The sequence below is a fragment of the Syngnathoides biaculeatus genome, chromosome 10 (genome assembly GCF_019802595.1).
Source record: "Syngnathoides biaculeatus isolate LvHL_M chromosome 10, ASM1980259v1, whole genome shotgun sequence".
NCBI lineage: Eukaryota > Metazoa > Chordata > Actinopteri > Syngnathiformes > Syngnathidae > Syngnathoides > Syngnathoides biaculeatus.
In genome coordinates this window covers 957,252-982,690 of record NC_084649.1, presented here as the reverse complement: position 1 = coordinate 982,690, position 25,439 = coordinate 957,252, and the positions used below count along the sequence as shown (strand labels likewise).

Sequence of the window (25,439 nt, the reverse complement as noted above, 5' to 3'; positions counted from 1 at the left end):
GGTCGAACAAAGGTTCTGGTGGCCTAACCTCAGCAAGGACGTAAGGGAGTTCGTCAACGCCTGCCCGGTGTGTGCTGCCAATAAGACTTCCTGCCTACGGCCTGTTGGTGAGTTGCAACCCCTGTCCATCCCCTTTCGTCCGTGGTCACACATCGCGCTGGACTTCGTCACCGGCCTGCCGCCTTCTCAAGGGAACACAGTGGTGCTGTCCATAGTGGACCGTTTTTCCAAGATGGTCCACTTCGTGCCGCTTCCGAAGATCCCGTCGGCCAAGCAGACAGCCCAGTTGGTATTAGAAGAGGTCGTCCGTTACCACGGCCTACCCCAGGACATTGTTTCGGACAGGGGTCCGCAATTCAGCGCCCGTTTCTGGAAGGAGTTCTGCAACCTCATCGGCGCTTCAGCAAGTCGGACATCGGGTCATCACCCAGAGTCTAACGGCCAGACTGAGAGGATTAACCAGGAATTAGAGACCGGTCTTCAATGTCTGGCATCCAGGGACCAGAGCACGTGGAGCCAGCACATCAAGTGGGTGGAGTATGCCCACAATTCTCTACCCTCCGCTTCAACAGGTATGGCTCCACTCCATGTCATGCATGGGTATCCTCCGTCCCTGTTTCCTCCACTGGTCACAGAATCCACAGTTCCGTCGGCCCTGGCCGTGGTGCGATGCTGCAAACGGACCTGGGAAGCAGCTCGGAGGACACTGCTGCGCATGAGCAGCGCCTACAAGGCCGCAGCAGACCGCAAGAGGAGGGCCGCACCAGAGCTCAGAGTGGGACAGCGAGTGTGGCTCTCCACCAAAGATCTCCCGCTGCGGAAGGAATCCCGCAAACTTGCTCCCAGGTTCGTTGGCCCGTTCCCTGTTTCCAAGTTTATTAACCCGGTCGCCGTCTCGTTGAAACTGCCCAGGTCGATGAGGGTGCACCCTACGTTCCACGTCAGCAGACTTCGCCCGAATCGCACGTCGTCGCTGGCTCCTCCGCTCAAGTCCCCCCCGCCCCCCCGCATGGTCGACGGTGGGTTGGTGTACACCGTGCGCCGGTTGCTGTCTTCCCGCCGCAGAGGGAGGGGGGTCCAGTACCTGGTGGACTGGGAGGGATATGGCCCGGAGGAGCGCTCTTGGATCCCCTCCCGCTTCGTCGTGGACCGCTCCCTCATCAGGGACTTTCACGCGGCTCACCCTGATGCGCCTGGGCCGTCCAGAGCCGGCCGTTGAGGGGGGGGTACTGTCATGATCCTGGATTCCAGCCAGGGCTGGGCGTGGCCGTCTAATCGGAAGGGTCACACCTGCGCCTCATGACCTCCGATTAGAACCAGTACATATAGGACCCGAGGGACGACAGAGACTCTGCTAGATCGTTGCCTCTCATGCCTCGTTCCCGCACTACCGTACTCCTGACGTCTACCTCCCGTGTACCGACCAACGCCTGTCTCCCGACCTACCCCGTAAGCCTGCCGTTACTGATCTTGCTGCTTGTTTGGACTGACTCCCTGGTAACCGACATTGGAACGAATAAAGGCTTATTCCGCACTGCTTACCTCTCACCTGAGTCGTGCATTTGGGTCCACCCCCGAGTCTCGTCTGTGACAATTTTGTCCTTCATCTTAAAGAATGTTCAGTTACACAACACACCCTAGACCTTCCTCCATCTGTTCCAACCTGCTTGGATATGTTTCTTCACTTCCTTACCACACCAAGACGCCAAGAGATTAAAGTGATCCATTCTATCTCTCTGAGTTAGAATCAGAATCCTAATCATCTTTATTTGCCATGTATGTCAAAAACATACAAGGAATTTGTTTCTGTTAGATGGAGTCAGTGCCACATTGCCACAGCTCAAGAGGGTTCTGAGGACCAGGGTTCGAATCAAGGCCCTGCCTGTGTGGAGTTTGCATGTTCTCTCCATGCCTGCGTGGGCTTTCTCTGGGGACTCCGGTTTCCTCCCACATGACCATAAACATGCATTAATTGTAGACTTTAAATTACCCCTAGGTATGATTGTAAGTGCAAATGTTGTCTGTCTCCATGTGCCCTGTGACTGAATGGCAACCAGTTTGGGGTGTACACTGTCTCCTGCCCGTTGACACCTGGGATAGACTCCAGCACTCCCGAGACCCCTGTGAGGATAAGTGGATGGATGGATGGATGGATGGATGGATGGATGAAGCCCCTCTAGTATGACATTCAGGTCGACAACAACAACAGGCAGACAGTCAATTGACTCACAAAGACATTGTGGTAACAGTAACGGAGCAATAAGTGTTGCTACTAATGTAGTCCTGCAATGATGAAACACTTTTTTTTTTGACAATTGTGCAAAGGATGCAGAGACTCAAGCATTTACAACTGTTTGAATACCTGATGGAGCAACAGTCCAGTGCAATGACCATTGCACAAACGGCGTCAAAACATCAAGTAATGCAGTGTTAAGGGACTAGTTGTGCGATAATCTGGGACAATGTCGATTGTGTAAATGTTGCAGATATTCCTCAGTCAATTGTGCAAGTGGTGCAGATGCTACTGAGGAATAAGAGGCTAGTATTGGTCAACAACTGGTGTGCAGATGGTGCAGCATGGTGTGACTTCTACAGTGACTTCACGAGTAATGCATAATAATTAATAATTTGCCCAGCAAAATGTAACAACAAAGCATGTTACAGTTGAACTGTAGCATAAGTTAGCTTTTGAGTAGTTAATTGCAAGAGAGAAAAAGCCATTGGAATGCATGCTAGTTTTGATTTGCATTGTTTGGTCGCGCCTACCTGAGCAAAGGAGCTGGAAAAGCTGGTGACCACGATGTGGAGGGTCCAACCGCATTTTGCCTGCTTTTGTCATGTTTCAGGTGGCGGGCAATTCCTTGAATGTGGGTAGGGTGGTGCTGATAATCCTCTAAGTAGTTTTGATTATTCGTTGCAGTCGGAGTGTGTCCTTTTTTGTGGCAGCATCAAACCAGACTGTGATGGAGGTGCACAGAACCAGTTCAGTGACTGCTGTGTAGAACTCAACAGCGTGGTAGATTGTGCTTCCCAAGAAGCCACAGGGAGCACATCCTCTGATTAGCTTTTAAAGGTTATTGTTGATGTTAGTCTCCCACTTCTGGTCCTGAGAGACTGTAGTTCACAGGAACTTGAAAGTCTTGATGGTTAACACAAGGCAGTTGGACAGTGCCGTGGTGAAGGATGCTTTCCAAAGTACATTTTCATTACTATAGGCTCCAGCCTCTCCAATTCCTGTCAAGAGGCAGACCTTTCACTGTCTTTGATGAGGCCGATGACTGCAGTCTAATCAGCAAACTTCAGCAGTTTGACTGCCAGGTGGCTTGATGTGCAGTTGTTTGTGTTGAGAGAGAAGAGCAGCTGGACACAACCTACGGGTGCCCCCGGTGTCCCCCGGCCTCATCTGCTGTGTCCTGCCTGTTAGGAAGTTGTAATTCAGACACTAAAATGGATTTAGGAGATGGTGTTGAACGCAGAGCTGAAGACCAAAAACAGGATTCTCACGTAGGTCTCCACACTGTCAAGATGTTGAAGGATTAATTGCAGTCCCATTTTGACGGCATAATCTGCAGACCTGTTTGTTCGGTGGGAAAACTGCAGTAGGTTCAGGAGGGAAGCTGTGACACTCTTGAGGTAGTCGAGCACAAGCCGTTGAAAGGACTTTATAACCACAGACAACAAGCGACAGGCCTGTACTTGTTCAGACCCTAGATTGCAGGTTTCTTGGGGCCCAGGATGATGGTGGAGCATTTGAAGCAGGACGGTACTTCGCATAGTTCCAGAGATTTGATGAACAGTTTGTGAAGACTGAGGATCCACGCAGACTTCGAGGCAGAATGGAATCACAAGGACTGGTCCCACCGCTTTGTTAATCTTTTGTCGTTTGAAAATGGATCTCACGTCCTGTATGTGGATGGTCAACGCAGAAGTCAGAGATTTTGAAATGGTTATTGGTGCGGTTAGGTGGGGGTGGTGTTTGAAAGTGTCCTTTACAAATCTGCAGTAAAAGAGTGCTAACATTAGAAAAGTAGCTATGTCTAACAGGATCAATAATCAACACCTCAATTCTCACGGGATTAAGGATTAAATTTTACAACGCATCCATTGTTTAATCTCAATGACACTTGCCTCCAGATTAGAGCAACCACGAGGGTTATCTTTAATGGCATGTGCAGCAGAGTATCATCAGCATAACAGTGAAAGGTGATCTTGTATTTGAGTATGAAATCGACAAGTGAAAAAAAGGTGGAGTGGCCTCTTTAGACAGGGGATGAAATCCTGTCCCAAGTGGAGGAGTTCAAGTATCTTGGGGTTTTGAGCACAAGTGAGAGAGGAATGGAATGGGAGATTGACAGGCAGATTGGTACAGCATCTGCACTTATGATGACTTTAGAGGGGTCCGCTGTGGTGAAGACGGAGCTTAGAATTTATCTGCCAATCTATTGTCCTACGTTCACCTATGGTCGCAAGCTGTGGGTCATTTCCTCCGCATGATGTCCGAGCGCTCCCTTCGAGTTAGGGTGAGTTGACCACAAAACCTTCTCCCATGACTCCTCTGTATCATCCAAATGGTCATTGGCAAACTTAAGACGGGCCTTGACATGTGCCGGTTTAGCAGGGGAACCTTCCGTGCCATGCATGATTTCAAACCATGACGTCTTAGTGTATTAACAACAGTCACCTTGGAAACGTTGGTCCCAGCTCTTTTCAGGTCATTGACCAAGTCCTGTCGTGTAGTCCTGGACTGATTCCTCATCTTTCTAAGGATCATTGAGACCCCACGAGGTGATATCTTGCATGGGGCTCCACTCTGATTGAGATCGATCGTCATGTTTAGCTTCTCCCATTCTTCTAATGTTTGCGCCAACAATGGACCTTTTTTCACCAAGCTGCTTTGCGATTTCTCCATAGCCCTTTTCAGCTGTCTGGAGTTGTACAATTTTGTCTCTGGTGTCTTAGGACAGCTCTTTGGTCTTGGCTATGTTACAAGTTTTAGTCTTACTGATTGTATGGGGTGGACAGATGTCTTTATGCAGCTCACGACCTCACAAAGGTGCATCTGATTCAGGATAATACATGGAGTAGAGGTGGACTTTAAAAGTCGGACTAACAGGTCTTTGAGGGTCAGAATTCTATCTGATATTCAGGTGTTCACATACTTATTTGCAGCTGTATCACACAAATAAATCATAAAAAATCATACATTGTGATTTCTGTTTTTTTCATTTTAAATTATCTCTCTAACAGTAGACATGATGAAAAATAATAATGCATTCAAAGAAGTGATTTCTTCAGTGATTAAGAGTGTCTGATGCTGATTGCTGAAATAAATCTATCATCCACCACACACATCCAGACAGAACATGTGCCCTTACCAAAATCAAAATCATGTTAGATCCCCTGCCCCACGGCATGGATGTGGTATGAGCAGAAATGGTATGAGCAGATGTACATTTAGACTGACTTTCGGTCCACCAAACTTTCACTCCGGCAAGCGTATCTTCAAGGGCACACCCTCGCTGCCCAGCTTGGCACAGACTGGTGTGCTGGTGCGCAGCGAGGATAGTGCTTCAATGAAACTCAAGATCCACCACTTAAAAGAGAGCTCTTCAAATTCTCATGCGCACTGGGTGAATGCCAAAGGCTGTGATTTGCTGGCAACCAGTTAATTGTGTAACCCGCTTCCTTGTCCGAATATAATTGGAATAGGCTACAGTGACCCTTGTGAGGGTAAGCGGGTCATAAAATGGATGGATGTAAGATGCCATGAAAAAGTATTTGATCCTTCCTGATTTCAGTTTTTTTGCATCTCCATAACACACAAAGGTTTCAAATCCATTCATTTTCTTAACTGCTTATCCTCACAAGGGTAGTGGGAGTGCCGGACCCTATCCCAGCTGTCAACGGGCAGGAGACAGGGTACAGCCTGAACTGGTTTCCAGCCAATCGCAGGTCACATGGAGATAGACAACAGTCGCACTCACAATCACACCTAGGGGCAACTTAGAGTGTCTAATTGATGTTGTATGTTTTTGGGATGTGGGAGGAAACTGGAATGCCCAGAGAAAACCCAGGACGGGGTGAACATGAAAACTGCACACAGGCGGGGCTGGGATTTGAACCCAGATCCTCAGAACTGTGAGGCCAAGGCCAAGGCAGACCATTTTAATAAAAATCATGTATTCCGATACCACCACATCCCATCTTTTACAATCACTGGATTTTATCTTGTCAACGCAAACATGACCAATAACAATTGTTGCCATTGCAATGACAATAACAACAGTGTCATGTATATTATAAGACCAAAATGGGGGAAAATGTGTGTTAGTTGTCACTGGTGACTGGGAGAGGACTTTCTTGCAAAGATGGCTTTAAGTATGGTCACATACTTTTAATAAAATACCCCTTCCAAGAAGGCAACAAAACATGATTGAACCTATCATGCTAGTGCACGCACTAACTGAAGTATGTAAACATTGCGCTGTTCTTTCGAATTGTGGTCTTAAGTTTTGTGGTGTGTTCAGTATCTTAGTTACAATAAAATAATTTAACTAGAGTAAGTTAGCACCCTTTATTTCTGGAATGTTGTAGTGTTGGTTTGACTTGGCTGTTTCAAATATATGACCTGAGGAGAAAATCTTTGAAGATACTCAGTATCCTGTACAGAAGTATATACAGTAATTGAACAAGTCATTTAAATAGACACATCATTTTTTTTCTTTTGAACTCGGTGATCAGTGATCAGCCCCAAAGATCTTGATCATCTGAAGCCTCACATATTCCCACCTTTATTATAGAAAAATGCAATATCTATCTCTCAAACTGCAGATTATGCCATGCAAAGGAGACAAGGAGTGACACAAGGAAAGGGTCATAAAGTGAAAGACGAAGAGGCTTGTCAGAACTGACATAACTTGCTGGTGTTCATATATTGTTAATGTATACATGTGAATGTGTGCGTGTGTTTTTGTCTCACAGGAGAGTAAATGTTAGAGGTCTGAGAAGCACGGTGTTACCGGGGTGATGGCTGAGAAGTGTAAAGCCAGAAGCAATATAAAACCTGGGCTTTACCAGATGCCTTTTTGTCAGGTATGTGTGCCAGATCCAGTTGCCATGGCGATGAGAGGTCGATAGGGTAACACGTCTAGGTTCAGACCTCCTCTCTCATGACCCCCTCCATGTCTTCACAGTTTTTTTTTTTAATCTGTCAGACACAATCATACACAGATGTTTACTCGAGTCTTTATTTGCAAGTTACAAAATATGATGTAAAGAAGTTGTATTTTGTACAGTGTTAGGAGTGGCAATAATTTAGACACAGGTATTATGTCATATTTTGAATCTATGTCATCTTAATGTACTAATAAGTTCGTGTAGGTGAGCTGCCTTCATACAGGAAGAGGTTCTCTTTCAAAGAAATTGGAAGAGTGGAGGAATTCCTTTTTTTTTTGCTGTAGATTAAAAACCATTTGGGTTTAACATCAAAAGATCAATATGAGACACTATTTTGCCATTATTACCATTCCAGCTTTTACTTCCAGAATTTACATCTGGATCAGATAGCTAGAGTAACTTCGAAGATAGCGTTGTTTGCACCAGACCACCACCAATTTTAGGTGACGAAGAGTATTTGTAGTGATAGAGTTCAAATAGAAACTATTTTATACTTTCTGACAATTACTGCATTAATCCTGTGACCCGTGGATAACAAAATTTTTCTCATGTAATATATTTCAAGAATCTCGTTCCAGGCTTTTTCAGTTGTTGTTTGGCTTGGAGGATTAATCCCTTCAGTCCCGTCTTTTTCAGATAAATTGTGTGCTCAATAGAGTCTTGTGTCTTAGTGACTTGGCCGGTCACTTATTGCACCTGATGAACTGTGCTTTGACTACATGTTTTGGATCATCTTGTAGTAAGATAAAGACTTTCCCAATTACCTTGACTGCAGACAAAATGTTTCTGTAGACTCCTGGGTTAATTTTACCATTGCTGTCATGTGTTGATTTTTTTTTTTAACCTTAATTTATGAAGATAAGGCAATTGACAAAAGATTATCATTTTCAATGCCAACCTGTCTTGAGGCAGCAGACCTTAACAAAATCTTCAATATATTGTTGCATCGATGAAGATTAGTCAGACCGTCCCAGAAAACGCCATACCATGACCCCATTGAGTTTCACAGATGATCTTCTATGTGTGGGGTCATTTGCAAATCATTATCTCCAAACTTTAGCCTTTCGCCAAGAGCAGAGCTGCAATTCTTTGACAAAAAGGAGGCTGTTTCAAAATCACTGGAAACTGATGTTCACCAAAACTTATGAATTCCATCAAAATCCTGAAAAAAGATAAAGCACAATTTAAATTTGAAAAGACCTTATTTAGTGGATCCATTGTAGTGGACTGCTCCTGCAACACTTTACACTTTGAAGCAGATAATCTGTTTTTATTTCTTATGAAAAAAAATAATATAAGTAATTTATTCAGAACACTGTACTTATGACTAAAAATGTGTTTGGAGGCCAATCAATAAAATAGAGGTCTGACAGCCATGCTCTAGTCTAGATCAGTAATCCTCAACCTGTGAGTTAACAACCAAAATTATCTCATGGAGCCATTATGGGTAAAGAGAACAAAAATTACAAGAGGTCCTCGATTTAAAACTATATTTTAATACATGGGGTTATGAATGGTATGACGTGAACTACTTTGCGAAATGGTGTACAAATTCGATGTCACGGAGGACAAGAAGGCAAGCTCGGTTACCACCATAGTTACTATTTTTAATCAGAATGTTTCATATTTCTGGTGGGTTTTTTATAAAAACTAACCTATTGTCAGTTATTTTGCTGTAATACTCACCTATTCATTGTTTTGTGCTCAGGTCAAAGCCAGTTGAAAAAAGTATTGCTTTGGCGTTTGTTTGTGGCATCTGCTGTACAGGAAAATCATAACTTTTTGTGTGAGTATTAATTACTTGCAAATTGTTGCTATTTGGGACAGAGCTTGATGACTGCAAATAGCGCAGAACACAAGACTAGTTGGCATTCTCTCTCTGTTGCTTTTCATTTTCTTCACAAGATGCTGTAAAAAAACACTTTGATCATGCACTGCAAGCAAGCATGTGCAATTATGTTCAAAAATATTATGCACATGTGGTGGCGCAACCTGTTATGCCGGTGGCCTCACAGTTATGAGGACCGTAGTACAAATCCTGGCCCCGCTTGTGTTGAGTTTGCATGTTTTCCCCGTGTCTGCATGGATTTTCTGCGGGCACTCCGGTTTCCTCACACCCCCCAAAAATATGCATTACTTGGAAATTCTAAAATGACCCCTGTTTTCATTGTGAATCCAACTGCCCTGCGATTGACTGGCAACCAGTTCAGGGTGTACCCTGCCACCTGCCCGATGACAGCTGGTATAGGCTCCAGCATGCCCACGACTCTCGTGAGAATAAGCGGGTCAGAAAATGGATGGATGGAGGGATACTGTATGCACACAAAAAAAATGATGGTAAACACTGGATAGACTTTGTCTCCTGGCTGGTTAGGGAACGCCTCAGGATTCCCTTGGAAGAGCTGGAGGAAGTGGCTGCGGAGAGGGAAGTCTTTACATCCCTGCTAAAACTGCAGCCCCCGCAATCAGACCTCAGATCAGCGGAAGAAAATGGATTGATGGATGGACCCAGATCATTTCTATTATGTCTGAAGCCTATAAATATGTGATTTTTAATTATGAAAACATTTTATACAGTTGGCGGCACGGTGGATCAGCTGGTAAAAGCGTTGGCCTCACAGTTCTGAGGTCCCGGGTTCGATCCCAGACCTGCCTGTGTGGAGCTTCCATGTTCTCCCCATGCTTGCGTGGGTTTCCTCCGGGAACTTCGGTTTCTTCCCACATCCCAAAAACATGCAACATTAATCGGACACTCTAAATTGTCCCTACGTGTGTTTGTGAGTGCAGCTGTTGTTTGTCTCTATGTGCCCTGCAATTGGCTGGCAACCAGCTCAGGGTGTACCCTGCCTCCTGCACAGCTGGGAAAGGCTCCAGCACTCCCACGACCCTCGTGAGGATAAGCGGTAAAGAAAATGGATGGATGGGATGGACTTGATACAGTCGGATTTTCCCAGAAACAATAACAAACAACATTCCCATCTTTGTCGACTTAGAATAATGTAGTATAATGAAATACTGCATAGATAACCTTCACCTGTTGCAAATTAATAAAACCCTGCACAATACAAGAATGGATTAAAGTGACAATGCTAAACTTGTTAAATGCTTTGCTACTGACCAAAGAATAGTCCGTGCATTCAGTCACAGCCTTGGAGAAGCAATCACGTGCATGAATTGTACACATTACAGCTGCGCTGAAGCATAAATGGAGAGTACTGACCTCTGAAAAAAAACAAGATTTATGTGTATAACTGGCACATAAAAAGGACTGGCGATGGCCCACCAGCACCTCTGCTTGATTTCACTATACTAAATTAATACGAGTACAGCCCAAGATCTTAAACTATCACAACAAACAACTTGAAAGTCACACAAATGACTTCAAACACATTGTAAAATTGGAATTCACACTGCTTTCATGCCAGTTACTACAAAAGAAGGCTCAGCCTCGTTATTACTAACAGAACTAAAGTAATGTACGTTGACTCTGAATTTAAAGTGGTATGTCAAGAGCAATGTGTTTGATACATGTGCCTTTATGGTGTAAGTTGTACTCCTAAAAAGGAGCAGCAAAGGATGATAAGAGAAGATAATGATGACTCAACTAAGATACTACCTATAATTTTATTCAGTGTTGCCATACATTTTGTTACTTTTTCAAACATAGGTTTGTTTTTTATGAGTTAGTTGTTTAAATTAACATGTCTGCAGCCTATTTTGATGTCAAGAGCCTGGATACAAGAAGATCGTGACAGTAAAATCATAGCTAAGAGATAGATAGATAGATAGATAGATATAGATAGATAGATAGATAGATAGATAGATAGATAGATAGATAGATAGATAGATAGATAGATAGATAGATAGATAGATAGATAGATAGATAGATAGATAGATAGATAGATAGATAGATAGATAGATAGATAGATAGATAGATAGATAGATAGATAGATAGAGTTTCTTTCTTTCTTTTTTTCTTTACTTTAGTGTGTGTCTGTGTGTGTTTGTGTTCGGTGGTAATTGGGGATCGTCTGACTGACATTCCATTTTTCCATGCTTTGAGTCTGACTGGGAAGTGATAACTCATTAAAAATCCATACAGTTTTATATGATGTTGGTCTACCTTTTTCAAAAGGGTTTAGGGGTGAATTTACAGGAATATTTGCTTATTCACCTTGGATCATATTTGTGAGGTCACACAGTAATGTTGGACGAGAAAGTCTGGCTCATTGTGCACTCGAAATCAACCCCAAAGGGTTCTATTAGGTTGGAGGAGAAGGCCATTCATCTCTGAATTTTGCTGATGATGTAGTGACCTACAGTACTCAAAAGAGCAGTTCACAGCAAAGTGTGAAGCAGTCAAGATGACAATCAGCAACTCCAAATGGATCTACATTGCTCCCCTCACCTATTTTCATCATCTGACCGAAAGAACCAGAGCTTGGATACAAGCTGCTGAAATGAGACTTCCCCACAGGGTGTTCAGGCTGTCTCTTAGAGATAAAGTGTGAAAAGCTCGGTCATCCGGGAGGAGCTCTAAGTAGAGTTGCTGCTCCACGGCATTGAGAGGAGCCACATGAGGTGGCTAGGGCATCTGATTAGAAGGTCTCCCTGGTGAGCATTCAAAGCAGGTTCCATCGGGAAGAGACCGTGGGAAGTACCCAGAACATGCTGGAGAGAGTATGTCTCCTGGGTGCCCTGGGAATGCATCAGGGTCCTTCCAGAAGAGCCGGATGAAGTGGTTGTTGAGAGGGAGTCTGGGATTCCCTGCTAAAGTTATTGCTTCTGCAACCTGACCTCGGATAAGCGGAAGAAAATGGGTGGATACATTTCCATAGTAAAATATGTTGACATTACTTTGGAAGACAAAGCATAGTGTTTAGACATTTATGGTAATTCTCCCGTTAGTTATCACATACCTTCATAGTTTACATACCAGTGACTCACTCAAGTTATTGTAAAAACCCAACACACTGTCTAACAATACACTTCAGGATTTACAGTGTACTTAACAAGCTGAGTTAAATGAGAAGTACATAAAGTACTCTCTGCTTATCATGATTTACGATGTACTTTATAGCTCCACTGACACCAAAAGCATGATGTTTAGTATGTTTTTAATTTTAAAAAAGGCAGCCATAGGGTTAGATCCATCTGTTTTTTCACCACACAACATGATTTTCTATATGTTTTTTGTGACTCCCGCCATGAAAATCCTTTTGAGGGATTTGTTTTGGAGAAGAAGCAGGAAGTGACGTTATTAGCAGATGGCCACTCAGGGTGCTTCATGTGTATCTGGTATCAGTTTTACCTACGGGAAGGTAGCTCTTTGTTCCTTCGTGTTTGCCAAAATGCCAGTTGGTTGTATGGCTGGATATTACCGAACACTCGGGGGATGGATTCACTCTTCATACTTTTACAAAAGACCCGGTTCGTTGTGAAAAATGGACTGCACAGTTGCAAAGGATGAGAGCTTCGTGGGTTCCAAATGACTGGTAGGTGTGTTTAGAGCTATTCAAAAAAATAATAGCTGGGGGGGATGATGTAATCCTTCCCTCAGAATGTAACAAAAGATCTGTGTACATAAGTCAAGGGTGCTAAATGTGTCAATGTGCGAGTTGGACAGCTTCCGCGCTGCAGCTGCCGAAGGACGACCTCTGCACAGCCTCCACACGGCCTTGTGAATCGCCGGCGGCCTTGTCGACAAGGCTGGGACAGCCTTTTCGCGTGACGGCTCCCAGGTCGGCTTCCGCGTCTGCTCACCAGTCAAGGCTTCCACATCGTTGGTGGTTTGGCCACGTGCAGGAGGAGAAAGGAGTCCACACCCATCCCCCCAAACCTCCCTGCCCGGCATGGGTCCTCCTGAATACGCTACATACTGTCGGGGAGTCTGTTGTCAGTTAGAAGTCATCACATATCATCATAATATGGCTCGAAATGATGGGTTATATTGCTCAGTTCATTTCACTCGATTGTGAGATGTTCTGTTCTTAGAAAGGAGCTTCCGTGTCAGTAGGGGCGTCGTAAAAATCCAAAAATCTCTGTTGTTCCTCTGCGAATGTCCCAGGGTGATGTCATCAACAGATGTTTCAGGCAATATGGCAACCACTTAGATATCGAATGAGACTTCCGCAACTTTGCGCATGGATGGCATACTCTCCGCTCATATTTATTTTTTCATGTAGACATTGAAGTGAATAATGTTATATGTATTTTTTATTAGAATGTTTATAGGCTCGTCAGTTGGGTTAAAGTTGCATCAATGAGTGGGCAATGATTTTGATAACTGATTTTAAGGAATTTTCCAAGTAAATTCCACTTATTCGAGTTTACAGTGTTGCTGCTTATGAGTAGAGATTTCTCCAAATTTTGATCAAAGCAGATAATGGAATCCCTAAATTCCTGAGAATGTTTGCGTTAATAAACATTGTTTTCAAACTTTTGGATTATCTATTATTAGGTGTTGACAAAATGGCAAACCTCAGCCCATCTTTGCTTGTAAAGAATGAGTTTTATCAACATTTCTGCTGTATTTTAGAACCACTATATTTCAAAAGGGTGATCACGATAAAAGGTAAAGGCCTTATTAGTAACCATATGAATACAGCTGCAATAAAATTACTACTTAAACAAAAGAAAGACCTCAATCATGCAGCTGCCACCACACTCACTAATGAATATGGATGATAAAATCATTTCTAAGGCTTGAGCCAACAAACTAGAAAAAATGCTCCCATCGAGAACACATTCTGATCAGTTTTCTTTAAAGGCCTGAGCTCCACCGATGTCAGGCGACTAATAAACCTAATAAGAATCATAGCATACTAAAGTGCGCTGTCTGAAATTCAACTGGCTAAAATTCGCTGTCTGAAATTCAATGTCAAAATTCAGTGTAAAACAGACAGAGTTACTTCAGGCCATAGGCATTAGCCAGTTGAATCTCAGTAGAATGAAAATATTGCGTTTAAATTTTGAAAGGTTGACTTTTTTTATATGCCCAATTTATAAATATTGAAAAGTTAAACTTCAATACAGCTATGAAAATTGTGATCACTTTGAAATAACAATTTGGATTTTAAAATATGTATTAAAAAATACAACGGGAATTTTCAATGGCATTTTTCATTCAAATCCGAGTGGCACATATTTACTTCCATTAAAAAAAAAAGGTTTGTATACAACAGTTTTGAGTTTGTGGAAGATGGGAAGAACATGCAAACGCCAGACAGGCGGGGCCAGGATCGAACCCTGGACCTCAGAACTGTGAGGCCAACACTTTACAACTGAGCCACCGTTCCACCACAATTGCTTTTAGAAACCAAAAATTGCGGCCATTTTCTCATCTTAGTGGAAAAGTCCAGAAACCTCAGAATCTTAGTCAGCACAAAGTCATTCGTCGCTAATCTTTCGGAGTGCCATCCAGCCATTCATTTTCTTAGCCACTTATCCTCACAAGGGTCGCGGGAGTGCCAGAGCCTATCCCAGCTGTCATCGGCCAGGAGGCAGGGTACACTCTGAACTGGTTACCAGCCAATCGCAGGGCACATTGAGACAACCAACAGTCTTACTCACAATCACATCTGGGGGGCAATTTAGAGTGTCCAATTAATGTTGCATGTTTTTGTGATGTGGAAGGAAACTGGAGTGCCCAGAGAAAACCCAAGCAGGCATGGGGAGAACATGCAACCTCCACACAAGGTGGGGCTGGGATTGAACCCTGGACCTCAGAACTGTGAGGCCAGCACTTTATAGCTGCTCCATCGTTCCACCGTCTTTCATAATCCCGAATTTGATATTAACAAAATACCCCTTTACTGCAGCACATGACAACAAATTCGGCTTGACCACCTCTATCACTCATTCAAATATAATGCATTCACGTCAAGTTAAAAGCTGATTGCAAGTATTTCATTTCATTAGAGGTGGCAACTGCCTTCAATACTATAGCGTTAGAACTACAATCATAAAAAGATTCTCAACGCAGATGAATACCGGTACTTTAGAACTACCCATTTTGTTCAGAAAATACCAGACCTGCCCCCACAAATAACCTTCATCCAAAAGTATACAAATTAAGTACTAATTCAAAACACTTACCAATCACAAAATGGCAAAGAGACCTCTCTGGCTACTGACAATGATTACTGGGCACAAATCTTTAGAAATACATATTCAATGACGAAACTTTTTTTAATTTATAATAATAATTAATACAGTACAAAGTACTCAGTAGAGCACACGTTATGCAATATAGTATTCACAAAATTCACAATTCAAAATTTAAAGAGTTGCATTCATTGTACTGAAAACACCCCAGAAACAAACTCTTTGGCATTGTGCAGCTTTCCACAATGATTTACAATAAAAGGTATCAATGTTCCAAATAAAAATGCCCGGCCAATACTTGGAATTCTATCAATAACTAAAAAAAAACAATACCCTGTATTATTGAACTGGAAATAGAGACTATAACATGAGAGTACATCTACGCCAAACATATTCAGCAAATTGCTTTGAAGAAAAGTCCCCTTTCCTCAAAGTGATGAACCTTGAAACTGTTTACCTGGGAAAGAATGACATACAGAAATGCAATCTAATGTAATCTAATGTAAATGTCATTGAATGTGACAAAATCATCCATCATTTCATCGAGCCATCCATCCATCCATTATCCAAGCCGCTTTTCCTAACAAGGGACACGGGAGAGCTGGAGCCTATCCCAGCTAGCTTTGGGCAAAAGGCACACTAAAGCCTGAACTGGTTGCCCCCCTTCCCGTCTAGGTTCTGGTTGTGTCCATGTTGCCCTCCTGGGTCTAGGGACAGCTGTCCATCCCTGGGTGCCTGGGCGGTGCCTGCTGGCCCCAGTCTGCGGGTCTAATCCTGGTCTCCTAGTGGTGGTGCAGTTCTCATCCATGGTTTGTAAAGAATTCTGTAAAGCAGTGGGGCAGAAGCCAGCTTGTCATCAGGGTACCATCCACACACCATTGGCAAGACGGAGCAGGTAAATCAATCTCTAGAATTAGCCCTTTGCTGTGTTGTTGCATGCAACTCCATCTCCTGGAGCACTTTCCTTCCATGGATTAAGTAAACCCACAACTCCCTCACCAGCTCCGCAACCGGTATCTCTCCGTTTGTGGCCTGCTATGGTTTCCGACCTCCATTGTTTAGAGAACAGGAGCATGTGGTGGCAGTTACTACAGTGAGGGATCACCTGAAAAGGGAAGGGTCAAGTCCACTTGGAAGGATGTCAGGTCAGCCTTAGTCCAATCAGCAGAGAGCAATAAATGTCTCTCTGACCTTCGTCGTTCCCTGCATCAGAGAAGAATGTGGGTCAGTCCGTTTGGCTTTCCTCCTTTGACCTCTCATTCCAAACAGAATCCTAAAATGTCCTTCCACACTTTATCAGCCTATTTCTCATCAGTAAAATGATCAATTCTATGTCCATTCAACTCATACAGTCTCTTGAAAATCATCGGACCTTCCACATATCATTGCTTAAGTCTGTCTCCACCTCCATCCTGAGCCCTCCCACTGCCCTCCTACACCCCCCCAACCCCCGTTTTAGTGACAACCATCTGTCTTCATGGTGTGCATCCTGAACTTGAGGCTAGGAGGGGGGGGGGGTAGTTGTACCTGGTGAAGTAGGAAGGGTCCACTCTGGAGGAGTGGTCGTAGATTTCTCAGAAGCTTATACTCGACGCCTCCCAGCTGTCAGACTTTTATACGACTCACCCGGGGGAGCCTGGGAGGATGCCGGGAGGTCTTAGTTGAGAGAATGTATTGTCATGAGCCATTGTGCAGTTCTGCTGTTGGAGCCTGGGTGGCGCTTTGCACCCTCTTGCTCTCACTTCCCCCAGTTCTCACTCTTTCAGTACCATCCTCAAAATGCACCTGTTACCAATCGAACCTCGTCACCCCCTCCATTTAAGTCTCCCTGTTCGAGAGAACTTTGCCAGTCTTACAGCTTTTTCCAGTGCTACACGGCTCACCAGTCTTCATGTGAACTGCACAATTCCTCATTGCTTTTTTTTAACCTCCTTGTCTCTCATTGTCATCAGTTTTTCCCTCTGTGTTCGTTGCCTTTTCAATTACGACTGTTATGCTGCCAAGCCTGCGCCTCCCCTTGTCACCGCCTACCACGCATTTCCAGCCTCCACCACCCGCCAGCGCACCTCAAGAATGACCCACACTTCTCTTTTTCAAAAAACTGTTCATTACAACCTTTCAGCCTCTGCCTGTTCTTGGGTTTTTGGAAGATATTCTGTTCATGACAGAATATCTTCAAAAAACAGTATTCATCACGTTGGACATTGAATAGCTTGCCTTTGTAGCGTAATCAATTAAAAAAAAGGTTGAAAAAAAATATTCAAATCATTTTATATGTTATTATCTACATTACACAACATCCCAATTTAATTTAAATTGGGGTTTGTAGATATAAATGTATGATCAACATTTTCTACATTTTCAGTCCGGGATTTACCCTGCCTCCTGCCCGTTGACAGCTCAGATAGGATCCCGCACTCCCCACACCCCTTGTGAGGATAAGCTTCTTAGAAAATGGATGGAGGGATGGATGGAAATACTACAGGTTCTGTGATTGGCTGGTGACCATACCAGGATGTGGTCTCCTGTTTGCCTGAAATTAGCTGAGATGGGCTCTAGTTTCCCACAACTCCGAACAGGTTAGGTGGTATAGAAGATGGATGGATGGATGGATGGATGGATGGATGGATGGATACCACAAATACTTGTCATATGATTTAATTCTTTAAGCGTTAATCTTGTTCCTTTTTCTGTATTTGTCCCATGTTATTCTAGATAGACAAGTCACTGATGGTGTCGTGGTACACACGTCTGACTTTTGTCCAGGCAGCGTGGGCTCGGTTCCCGTTAAGTGATGTTGTTGATATCTGCTCTGCAACTGACTGCCGACCAGTTCAGGGTGTAGTCCTCCTCTCGCCTGAAGTTTGCTAGGATAGGCTCCAGCTGTCCTGTGACCCTTGTGAGCATAAGTGGTTTGGATAATGGATGGATCGATGGATGGATATTGTGGATTAATTAAAGTCTGTGTTTTACTTCTTTTTTAAATGTTAATTTGATGTCATGTTTTTTATTTGAATTTGAAATTGGAATTTCAAGCATCATTTTCATCAGAATCAGAATCAGCTTTATTGGATAAGTGTGTAAAAACACACAAAGAATTTTTCTCCGGCAGTCGGTGCCGCTCTGGTACGACATTCAGAACAAAGAACAACAAAGCAACAAGAAAAAAGAACAAAATACATTTCTGTTTATAGGAACTATTCCTTATAAGAGTCGTGCAAGATGTAAAATTGTATCCATTTAGAACAAGTAAGAAATAAGTGTGTCGATGTTCCACATTGTGTTAAACCTGTACAGAGTGCCTTTATCCGTTAACAGTTCCCATTATAGACCAGTGCAATGACAATTGTGCAAAGGGAGCAGTTTAAAGTGACGAATCGTACGACAGTCTACAAATTATATTACTAATACTAATACTGATTGGACCAGGAGGATGTGAGTGAGTGTCCTAAAAATGGCACAAAAATTAGTAGGTTTGCTGATCAAGAATTCCCACTTCAGGTCCTCTGAGACTGTAATTCCCAAGAACTTAAAGGTAATGAGCATTCTAATCAAAACATTTGCTGTTAAAAAATATTTTCTTATCTTAGTGGTAGTAATAGTGGGGCTCCTGCCACAGAAAGGGTTTGAAAGATTGATACCGAATCGTCTAAATCATAATCAAAATCATAATTACATATATTTAACCTTGTCCTGTCATGCCCAATGGTTCAACGAGGTTGTCCTACAATCCCCAATGGTTTCACCAGGTATCAGAATAGGTACAGTGATATATTGCTTTCACTTTGGGTGCTCTGTTCTTACTCTGCTACTGCTCTCATCACTCTTCAACCATGAAGGGAACAAAAAATACCAAAGTCAACATTCAGTCCTGAGTGTTTAATAGAAAACGGACTCCCAAGATTCAGTGACTAGTTTTTTGGTGTCATTCAAACTGGCAAAAAACAGGAAGCCTCTTTCCCAAAGAGAGTTTCTGAAAGAATGCATGGTTGAGACAGCAACTATCATGTGTCCTGGGTGCAAGAACAAATCTGAGATTAATTTATCATGCGGGACAGTGACTCGCTGTGTAGAGCTAAGATAACTAGACTTAGCTAAAAAGCTTAACAAAAAAAAAAAAAAAAAAACAGAAGCATTTACATTGTATTCCTTGGTACTGGATGAAAGTAATGACATAAAGGATACCGCTCAGCTTTTGATTTTTATCGTAGGGATCAATGACGATTTCAAGATAACAGAGGGTGATTTGGACATGGAATTATAAAATGTGAGGAAAGAATTACTTCAACACCGTGTTGTGTGTCATAAAGACGCAAAAGCTACCTTGGAGTGCGCTTGCGAATGTTACCACAGATGGATTGCCAAATTAGTCCTATTTGTTAAGCTTGGAGAAAGTGTACCATCAAGTCTGGGATCTCTTTTTTTGGCATTACTGGAGAAAACTGCTGATTTCCCTGAGCTGAGTGACACAGGTTGGCTTTGAAATGTAGATTTTCCTGTGGCGTTTCTGACATATATGAATGAGTTGAATGGGAGCTGTTAATGGACTGAATAACCTGAATGGCTACCACGGAAAGAGCAGTTTGTGCATGAAATGTATAAAACATCAGAGCATTCAAAATTAAGCTATCTTCATTGTCAAAGCAAACGGCAAACAAGTTATTTGTTCATTTGCAGACAATGGTAATGCTGGAAACGGGTCTGCGACTTGAAAATATACAGGAAACTATTTGAAAATGTGCATGGAGAACTTTGCCATCAGTTCTCTGATTTTGGAAAAATTGACAAGACATGTCATGTCCCCACACACAAGACCCAGATATGAAACCAGGGGAGCTGCAGATGACTTTTTAACTGTGCTTCATTAAGCGCTGACAAATTTCCAAAAATCCAGAAGATGGCAGAGGAGGCTGGTGGTGTTCGGCTCTAAACTTGTGTAGACAGACAGTGTGATGAGCGGCGACAACATATGCTAAAGATCCCAGCTGAGTGAGTGATGAACACCTCTGATATGTTACGTTTACCCACCCCGTCACTAGCTGCACCCAGTTTGAGAATCCCTGTTTTAAACTGTTAAATACGATAATGCTACAACAACATGTAGCTGTGAGATTTTTATGAGGAGAATCTTTTGGGAAAAGCTTTAATAAAACAGAGAGCGCTAAATGAATGTACAAACCTACTCTTTGCAACACAATCGTGAGCCTGAAACATTGTCATTTCACCTCCTACTCATCTGCAATGGACCAGACAGGGAAAAAACATGAAAAGAAATAAGTAGACTTGACAGTGCTGACTGAAAAGTCAGGTATAAAAAAGAATTGTATACATACATGTAAATGTTACATGTATATATTCACTATAAATTTAAATGTTGAATCAAATTCAAAATACTAGATCAAAATTTTAATTATCAAAATAGATGATAAATATATGTTTCTGCTGAAACTTATTTTTTTAATCTAATATGTGCGTTATAATACTTGCTCAAATAAAAGTTTGAGGAGATCAGTCAAATAATATTTAAAAAAAACATATTTTGCATAGAAATTGACATTTGGAGTGTAATCATTTTGACAAATCACAAAAGTGGTCCTAAAAACTCAAAGAAGTCTTCACATAAAGTGGTTCATAGCTTATTATTAGAAGTCATTAATGTCACTCTGATCAATTTCCAATTGTCCATTTCCCCACAGAAGATGTCTTTGATTTAATAGTTGATAGAGTAGTTTAACAATGTGATAGAGTAGTTTAACATTGACCTTCACCTCAAATATTTAGATTTATATGAATTAGATGCAGCATTTAGATTTAGTTTAGAATTTCACATTAAAATTTGATTTAACTTTAAAGCTTCATATTTATGTTGACATACATTTTACAAAGGGAGCAGTTCAACGTGACGAATTGTGTGATCGTAAAAATATCACAGTATATATATTTACAACATGACAGTTGGAAGGCGTACTAAATGATGGATGCGAATGCGATGGATTAATCCGCAGCAGGCTGGTCCCAACTCTTCCGCTTGATTGTCAACCCACTCGCTGCGTCTCCATCACGGGATTATTTCCACTCTTGAGGCGCTTATCCTTCCCCGCGATCTGAGATGACAGAGGAGTGTTGCGGTGTGCTCTGATGCTCTGCTGTGTGCTCCTGTCAGCCAATGAGAGCAACTGATGACGTTTACATTTTAAGATTTACATTTTACATCTAGATTGAAATGTAATATTTTGATATGAATTGTAAATTTAGACATCATAGAAATTAAACGTTTTGATTTGTATTGAAATTCAACACTTTACACTTTAGATTTAGATTTGAAATCTTCTTTAATTAACGAGGTTTGGATTGAGAATTAGCAATTACATTGAACATTGAATTTTTGGGGTGTAACATTTATCCGATGGAATAAATTATTTAATGTTTCTCTAGATTGACAAATGTGTTTTGTAATGTCACTTTTGCAAATGAACAGGTGAAGGGTTCAGGTACCGTCACTGTGAACGGACAAGTTTCATTGTATAGTATATATAAGTATTTATGACATTAAGGATGATTCTTCTTCCCACTGTTTCATTAAAACAATGACTCATACACCGCGATCATTTCATCTTGTCTCATCATTCAATCTGAAATATTTGGTAATGGTGTTTGTTTTGCCGCAAAAATAAAAATATATGTAGGCTTATAGAAAGCCCAGTTGTGGTGTGCTTGATTGAATTCATTTTTACATCAAGATTTTGTCATTTGATTATTATTACTATAAACATCGTCTCCTCCATCAAGATCTTCTGGATCACGGTACTGATCACGCCTGCAACTCATGATGAGTGAGACGTTCCCATCGATCACTCGTGTCATGCTATTTGGGATTTACAGGGTTCGAACGCACACGTTTTACAGGCAAGCTTTAAATAGTCTGCTGAGCGCAGAAAATGTGGTCGAGTGTGTGACAGGGAGCCGGCGCGGCTGCCAAGAAGTGGTTTGAGGAGTGTGCGTATTTGCGCGTGCGCGCTTGTTTATGTGAGTGTTGGAGAGGAGTGGGGATAGCTGGCGAGGGCATTAGTGAATGGCTGCGCTATTGCATCCTCCCAAGAGGCATCTAAAACACATAGTGCAGTCCACACACAGACACACACTCGCGCACACACACACACACACGGCGGGTGATGAAGCCGCCTCCCTCATCCCCCTACAAGTCCCATCTTTGCGCCATGACTCCACATCCTCGCACCGCCCCTCAACTATAGTCAGCATACACGCTCTCTTCTCTTGCAGACGGGCCGACAGTCCGAAGTGTGTGCGTGTTCATGTGCGTTTAGGGGCCGAATGACAGAACAGCCCGGCGTTTGTGAAACATCATCGGAACTCTTTAACGTATGATTTTCCCTTACGTGTCCTCTCCCAGGGGGGGTTAGGTTAAAACAAAGTTTGACTGTTTTTTTTTTTTTTGTTTTGTTTTTTGTTTTGTTTTTTGAGAACATCACATATCCTCCCGTGTCGAAACAAGAAGGGTCGGACGGAAGAATTCTGCCGATGCGCTGTTAAAACTCCGCGTCTGTGCGGCCGTGGCCGAAAGGCTGGATGCAAATGCGATGGATTAATCCGCAGCAGGCTGGTCCCAACTCATCCCCTTGATTGTGACCCCGCTCGCTGCGTCTCCTTCAGGGATTATTTCTACTCTTGACGCCCTTCACCTTCCCCCCGAGCTGAGATGACAGAGGAGTGTGTGTTGCGGTGTGTGCTGATGCTCTGCTGTGTGCTCCTGTCGGCCAATGCCAGCAACTGGCTGTAAGTTCAAAGTCCAATTTTGTCATTTCTCGTCAAAGAAATTCACGTTGGATCACTTTCACCTTTCTTCTTGATCACTTTCTCATCGTTCATCTTACTTATCCATCTTCCCTCCACGCTTAGGGGTTGGCCTGGGTTGATAATTAAAGCACACAAACGCAAAGACTACATATGTCATAACTCATTAAAGTCCCTACATGTACTCTCCTGCAAAATCGAAACAAAACAAACAAAAAATGTGTTAAGTGAAAGAGCTTTTAAAACTGAGCATGTAATCAAGTGACATCCCTTCTACGATGATAACTTGCCGTTGTATTCTATTATTATCATAATTGCTTATATGCTATACTGTATAGACAAATGGGGAACAGACAGGTTTCTTGCATCGCCTCAATAAGTCTTGTCAAAGAGAATGTTATAGGACTTAAATGATGAAGACGCAGAAGAGAGACGACAGATAATTAAAGCCACAAATCTCGAACGTCATGTAAACGGCGGAAAGAGCACTTCTTCACTTTTTAGGATTCCGGCCAGCGGGACGGACTTTGTTGTGAGTGCAAGATGGGCTTTAAGATTCATTTTTCAGTCCGTGAGGATGTGAAAAATGATCTATCTTTAGCATTCATCATTGTGTGTAATAATTACAGTTACGCTAAATTACTTGAACTAATGCCGTGGAAGACAACGTCAACAGTTAATAAATTCTGCAAATAATTTGATAGAAATCGTACACAAAAATAAGAAGTTGAATTAGAATTTCCATTCATATAGGTCGGTACAAGTTGAGCAGCATGCACAAACTGGCTGGCCGGGTCGCAAGTGTGTGCCTGCTCTCCCTGCACTCCGTGGGAGGTGGATGGGATGAACGGTGGCTTTCTTGCATTCCTCCACACATGCTTCTCTCCATTTCGGCACCCTTATCTCCCAACGCATTTACAAGCGCATGGTGTCGATCATTTCGGGAGGAGCCTTCAATTTCATTCCACAAAAATGCCACGGCGTGACATTAAATATATATATATATATATATATATATATATATATTTATTTTTTGGGGGGGTCTGCATGGGCAATGACGATGATACTGATGATTCCCATGTACAGTTTTAGACGCAGGATGCGTATACGAGTAACTTTAACCCGTAATTTGTAATTAATTGTTCCCAGTTTGAAGCTTCTCCTGCAAGCACGTGCGCTTTACGCTACTCATATGTCGACACGAAGATAAGACTTGCCACTGCGTATAGATTTACTCTAAGAAGAAGCCACGAATGCTCTGCCGAACACCTCGTACTGTGAAACCGAATGCAGAGCAATTGTGCTGTTTGTGACTGAAGGTGTGGTGACAGCAGACATGTACGGGCAGGCTTGCGGAGCCGCCGGTCTGCTCACTGGGATTACTCCGCCGCGATGGTTGCGTGGACTACACGCCGAAGCTTCACTTTCACCTCCAATCTCAGCAGCAGGTACAGCGGAAGCAGCGTGCGAAGTTTTCAACTGCGTCCAATAAGGACAGTAGAATGTCGGATGGTATCGCATTCCATGGTTTTATATTAATGGCCTACAACAAGTCTTCCTTATATTTATTTTTTTTGTATGAAGACAATTGAGTTTCAGAACAAAAGATTTAAGTGTAGAATTCCAGTTTTAATTTCTTAGTATTTACCACAAGTCATGTTAAACAACTCAGGATAGAGCACCTTTTGTTTGAAGCCATCCACTTGTCAAGTGAGAAAAAGGTTTGGAATTAATTTAAAGTGAATAACACTGACTATTTGGTGAAATAAGCAGTACTTGCAACAACTGAATCAAGCCTGGAACCTGTTGCTTTCTTTGAAATGCTTTTCCAGGCCTTTTCTGCAACCTCTTTCAGTTCTTATTCTTTTGGGGGGTATTTCTCCATGCAGTCTCCTTCTCAGGAGGTAAATGCATGCTCTGTTGGGTTAAGATCCGGTGATTGACTTGGCCAGTCTAAGGGCTTCAAATTTTGGAGTTCTTTTTTGTTTTGGCAGTTTTGAGTCATTGTGTTGTTGCATGATGCAGGTCCTCCAGCAAGACAAACACCCATATGACACACCCAGCAGCACACAGAAATGGTTGGAAAGGGGGGGAAATGGACTGTTTTAAAATGACCACAAATGAGTCTTGATCGCAACCTAGTTGAAAATCTTTTGTTGGATGTTAAATCTGCCATTGGAAAAATAACCCTGAAAATGTTCAAGGGCTTGACTAATTCCAAAGGAAGAGTGCAAGAAAATTCTACCTGAGAAGTGCAAACAGCTTTCGGATGGATTTATGAAATGTTTGGAGGCCGTCATTGCTGCCAAAAGGTATCAAATATTTAGGAGGGGTGTACATGCTGT

At 42.5% G+C, this 25,439-nt stretch overlaps 1 protein-coding gene and 1 long non-coding RNA gene across 2 annotated transcripts in view; both read left to right on the top strand.

Annotated features, from left to right (window-relative positions):
* Positions 1-16,820: 16,820 nt before the first annotated feature.
* LOC133508125 (uncharacterized) lies at positions 16,821-18,111 on the top strand. The gene is made up of 3 exons (XR_009796990.1): positions 16,821-17,527; positions 17,648-17,861; positions 17,998-18,111. It is a non-coding gene; the product is annotated as an uncharacterized LOC133508125 (long non-coding RNA).
* Positions 18,112-22,580: 4,469 nt separating this feature from the next.
* The window catches only part of wnt4 (wingless-type MMTV integration site family, member 4), a 57,195-nt gene continuing 54,336 nt past the window's right edge, over positions 22,581-25,439 (top strand). Inside the window, exon 1 of the mRNA XM_061833064.1 lies at positions 22,581-23,076. Within this exon, the coding sequence (XP_061689048.1) occupies positions 23,000-23,076 (77 nt within the window). The 5' untranslated portion in view covers positions 22,581-22,999. The remainder of the gene's footprint in view (positions 23,077-25,439) is intronic.